General features: G+C 31.5%; 1 protein-coding gene across 1 annotated transcript; it reads left to right on the top strand.

Moving 5' to 3' along the window:
- Positions 1–746: 746 nt before the first annotated feature.
- Positions 747–3,655, top strand: LOC108461833 (probable arabinosyltransferase ARAD1). The gene is made up of 3 exons (XM_053023845.1): positions 747–828; positions 1,174–2,107; positions 2,902–3,655. The coding sequence occupies exons 2-3, from the start codon at positions 1,193–1,195 to the stop codon at positions 3,439–3,441; spliced, it is 1,455 nt and encodes a 484-aa protein (XP_052879805.1). The 5' UTR covers positions 747–828; positions 1,174–1,192; the 3' UTR covers positions 3,442–3,655.
- The last annotated feature ends 1,646 nt before the right edge of the window (positions 3,656–5,301 follow it).

Here is a 5,301-nt window from a genome sequence, read left to right as displayed (position 1 = left end):
TTTTATTTGTTTTGAAGAAGTCTTATTTTTACAAAAATTTTACCATTCTAATGTTAAGATCAAATTTGTACTAATTATTTTTTATTTTATGTGTAACTATTTTAATGAGACACACAAATATATTAATAAACTTTTTTCTCGTGTTTTTAAACTAATAACCAAATGCGTCATATATGTTAGGACAAACTACACCATTAGTCACTAAACTATAGGTAAATTTTTGTTTTGGTCACCTAACTAAAAAAATTACAAATTGATTACTAAATTATTTGGAAGTTTTTATTTAAGTTACTGAGTTATTAAGTCTTCTTTTTTTTTAAAGTTCCACCAGCAAGCTCCAAGCTACAATTCGACGACTAGTACGGTGGATCAATACGCATCAACGAATAGAAGAATATACTTTAAATCCAAGCCGGTCTAATAGTCAATGTCAAAGATCGGAGAAAAAAGTTGTTTGAATTTTGGTTCACAGATTTATAATGTCCAAAGTTGTTTTATGAAAAAAAATTATAGAAAAGAAGAAGAATGAAAACTTTTAATTAGTGCAAGTAATAGGAAAAAGAAAACCATATAAAAATAATTTTGACAACTCAATGATTTAAATGAAAACTTTTAAATAGTTTAGTAACTAAATTATAATTTTTTTAATTAAATGACTAAAATAAAAACTTACCCATAATTTAATGACTAATAATGTAATTTGCCTAATATGTTAAGACCCATATATTGGAATTAAATTTACAAATAATTAAAATGCGGAGAGACAGGGGCAGGCAGGACACGGCAAGAAGAGGTGTAGTGCAGAGAAAACTAAAGCCCGCTTCTTCAGTAAGACCCTATTCTCACGCTTTTTTATTTTCTTCGAACCCTTTTGCTTGCAACTCAATCCAACTCCCCAATTTTCAAAAAACTCAGACAACCTTCAAATCAACTGCTCTTTCCCTTTGTTTGGTTTCCGAGAATTTTGTTTGGTTTTTTTTTTTCCTTTTCTTCATTGGTTGCTTCCTTTGTCAGCTGATTTCTTGTATCTTTGAAAGGAAAATTTAGAGATATTTTGGTTCTGGATTCAGGCCCTGTATAAGTGATTGAAACCCTTTTCGTTTTACAATGAGGTTCTATATAGATGTGATATAGTTTCTGGGGGAAACTGGATACATATTTTCTCTGTTACAGTGGGATTTTCTTGGATTCCATGGCTGAAAAAAGGGGATCTTCCATCACCAAGATTGCTTTCCTTTGCTTGTTTATAACAACAACGATGATGTTTGTGTTAAGTTCAAGAGGTCGTCCTGGTCTCTTTGATCATAAAACCATGCCAGCTGAGAAGCTTCTTACTGTCTTCAACAATGGCGATTCTCAAACATCTAATCAGAGCAATGCAGAATCTTCAAACGGATCAAACCGAGCAATTCTCGCAAACAGTGAGAAACAACGTGTGGAAGAAGGGGGGTTCCAAGTGACTTGCAATGGGAATTTGAAAGAACCATTGAAAATTTTCTTGTATGATTTAGACCCAGAGTTTCACTTCGGATTGTTGGACTGGAAACCACAAGGAAACAGTGTTTGGCCTGATATTAGAACAAAAATTCCATCATATCCAGGTGGATTGAATTCACAACACAGCATAGAATACTGGCTAACATTGGACCTCTTAGCTTCAGAATTTTCCGAGAATCCAAGCAGCCGAGAAGCCATCAGAGTGAAAAATTCCAGCGAGGCTGATCTCATATTCGTACCATTCTTTTCATCACTGAGTTACAACCGGTACTCAAAGTTGAGTCCCCATCAAAAGAAGAGGAAGAACTGGGAACTGCAAGAGAAATTGGTGAAGTTTGTGATGGGTCAAAAGGAATGGAAGATTTCAGGCGGGAGAAACCATGTGGTTTTGGCTCATCATCCCAATAGCATGCTTAACGCTAGGATGCAACTATGGCCTGCAATTTTCATACTTTCGGATTTCGGAAGGTATCCAATAAATGTAGCCAATCTTGACAAAGATGTGATTGCGCCTTACAAACATGTAATCAAAAGTTATGTTAATGATACCTCTGATTTTGATAGCCGCAAAACTTTGCTATACTTCCAAGGTGCTATTTACAGGAAAAACGTAAGTGCCCTTCTTTCCTTTTCCTTTTTAACTTTCTTTTTAATTACTCGTACTTTACATGTATTTGATATTTAAATGTATTCTTATGGACATCTAAAACTCGTTCATTTTATTTTTTTTGAAAAATTTTGTGAATTCTTGTTGGTTTAGAGTTTGCAAATTGAACTTGTTATGTTCAATGGAGGATTTTATTTATCAACTCTACTGAGTGCTTGAGTGCATTAAGACAATATTTAAAAGGACGACAGGATCATAGAGCTGAAACATCTTGTTGGGTGCTTGAGAGGGCAAACCATACTTGTTGCGCGTGGTTAGATTCGAACTCGTGCCGTATAGCATGTAGGACATTAAGAAGTAAGAAAAATAAAAGTGAGATCGAGTTCAAGTGGTAACATTCTATCCTAAGTTTGGGTCCAACCATATATACCCTATGAGGTGCACTCATTTTATGAACCTGTTGCCTCTTCAAGCTACTATTTTAGACATTTAAACTCTCAATAGATAAAGGATATAGAACCCTCTATTAGCGGAGAGTATTAAATAGTCATGATGTCCAAATAAGATGAGTGATATTTGATTTTATATACACATGCTTAAAATACTTATGGCATAATATGAGTATGGGAATATGTTCTTTTGAAAATCTTTTAAATGCATGAATTTCTTTTTAAAAAAATCCATATACCAATATCAAATATATATTCGTAATTGACACTCTCGTCTAAACTCGAATAACACTGTTTACCTTTTTCGTTTCCTGCGTGGCTTTTAATTCTTGTGTTTCTTGTTTACAGGGTGGCTTTGCTAGACAAGAGTTATATTATCTTCTAAAAGATGAAAAAGATGTACATTTCTCATTTGGAAGTGTTCAACGTAATGGAATTCGTCAAGCAAGCCAAGGGATGCATTCATCCAAATTCTGCCTAAACATTGCTGGCGACACTCCATCATCGAACCGCCTATTTGATGCCATCGCTAGCCATTGTGTTCCAGTCATTATCAGCGATGAGATCGAGCTCCCTTACGAAGACATTCTCGACTACACCGAATTCTGCATATTCATCCGTACTTCGGATGCCGTAAAAAAGGGGTTCCTCATAAATCGAATTCGGAGCATCACGAAGGATAAATGGACTCAGATGTGGGAGAAATTGAAACAAGTTGAGCCTTTATTTGAATTTCAATATCCATCAAAGGAAGGGGATGCGGTTCAAATGATATGGCAGTCGTTGTCTCACAAGGTTTCTAGTGTTAAGATGAAAATAAACAAGTCTAAGAGGTACTCTCGTTTTGTTCCTCGCAAAAGGAGAGGACTAAGAACCCGCACCAAATAACTTCTAGTGGAATGCAGCAATCGGGTGAGTGCCAAAGACGGATATGCGTTCAGTATAGGTATATTTGTGGCTACAGAGAGCTGATGAGAATTGATGTCTTCAATTATTCCCCTGTTATGAACTTATTTTTATTAGATCTATTGAAGGATTAACTCGAATTTTAGATTACATTTTTTATTTTATAATAATTTGAGTTGAATTGATTTGATCTAAATTATTATTTAACAATAAAAATAATAATATTTTATTCAAATTTAACTATAAAATATATATTAATATGGAATAATATTTGTATACTGCAAGTGAAGTTTTTATATTCTACAAACAGGGTTAAGAGTTAATAAGTGTTCTATAAAATATAAATATTAAAAATAAATTTTTTAAAAAAAGACAAGTAAACACACGACAATTTTTAAATTTGCTTGTAGAATAAAAAAATACTACCAAATCCTATTAATAATATTTGATACTAGTGGAGTTTTAGACTTCACAAGTAGAGTCGATGATTGATAAGTTTTCTATAGGGTATAGTAAAATATTATAAATATATATATATATATATATATTTTTTTTTTAAAATGACACATGACAACTTGTTAATATTGCTTGTGAAATAAAAAATATTTTATCAATATATCAAATGTTAACCCTAAAATAAATTGAGTTGACATTTAGTAAAAAAATATAAATTTTAATTCAACAAACCGAATTAAAAATCTATCTATCTCATTCTTTTATATTTTTAATTATATTTTTTCAATCATAATTGTGGAATTTTTATTCTCTACTAACATTATACTAAATAATTTTTAAATATAATCATTATTTTGAATAGTAAATATGGACTATTAGGCCGAACTCAATTCAAGTTTGACCCAAAGTTTTCAAAAATTTTTGGGCTGTACCCAACCTTCTAGGCTAATATTTTGGTTAATGCAAAGCTAAAACAGTCATTACTATTAAATGCTATGATTCAATGTAATTACATATAAACTTTCATTTTGGGCAGACTATATAAACCAGATTTTATTTATTTATTTTGGGTTAATTTCCTTTCTTTATAATTTATAAAATACAACAAATTTTGGTGTCATTAAATAAAAATTGGAACATTAGTCTCCATCTACACAACTTCACATTTATGTTTGATCACATAGAAGGAAATAATCATTTTCCTATATTTCAATTATTTTTTCCTTTCTTCATCATCGTATTTCTTTTAAGATACATCATTATATTATTATGGTTAAAATATACTTCAAGTCCCTATACTCTTCAACCATTGTGAATTTAGTTTCTCTATTTTTGTTTTGAAGAATTCGTCCATCTATTACACAAATCTAATTGTTAACACTGTTAAAATTTTCCTATTAAATTCAGTTTCATTATAATATTATTTTTCTTATTGCATGGCTATCAAAATGAGTATTTGTGTATTTCAAAGCGTCACTAATGACTTTAACGGAAGTAGTTTAACGAGGTAAACCATTGAACCATAATTTTAAAATATGAAACATGGAGGAACTAAATTCCTAAAAATAAAAATAGAAGAACTAAATTCCAAATCTATAAAAAAAATATAGAAAGTTGTAACAGAATTTAATCTAATTATTGAAATAGAGGGTTACAATAACAGTCTCATCCCATATGGCAAAAATAACTCCACTTTTTCCTTTAAAAAAGTTGGCCCTCAAACCTTAGAAAATCACATCTCCTTGCCATGAAAGCCATATCTTCAATAGGCGGTCACCCATACCCCTAGTGTTCCATCTTTAAGTGATCAGAGGTCTTCAACAGGATGATTTGATATAGCCGGCCTAAACCCCTACTTAAGACTTTTTTTCCTCTTCTTAATGTTCA

This window comes from Gossypium arboreum, chromosome 13 (genome assembly GCF_025698485.1).
Source record: "Gossypium arboreum isolate Shixiya-1 chromosome 13, ASM2569848v2, whole genome shotgun sequence".
Lineage (NCBI taxonomy): Eukaryota > Viridiplantae > Streptophyta > Magnoliopsida > Malvales > Malvaceae > Gossypium > Gossypium arboreum.
This window is presented reverse-complemented; position numbering and strand designations above follow the sequence as displayed.

Coding starts and splice junctions, on each gene's coding strand:
- LOC108461833 (XM_053023845.1), top strand. CDS start 1,193: ATGGCTGAAAAAAGGGGATCTTCCATCACCAAGATTGCTTTCCTTTGC. Junction 2,108..2,901: donor GTGCTATTTACAGGAAAAAC/GTAAGTGCCCTT, acceptor TCTTGTTTACAG/GGTGGCTTTGCTAGACAAGA.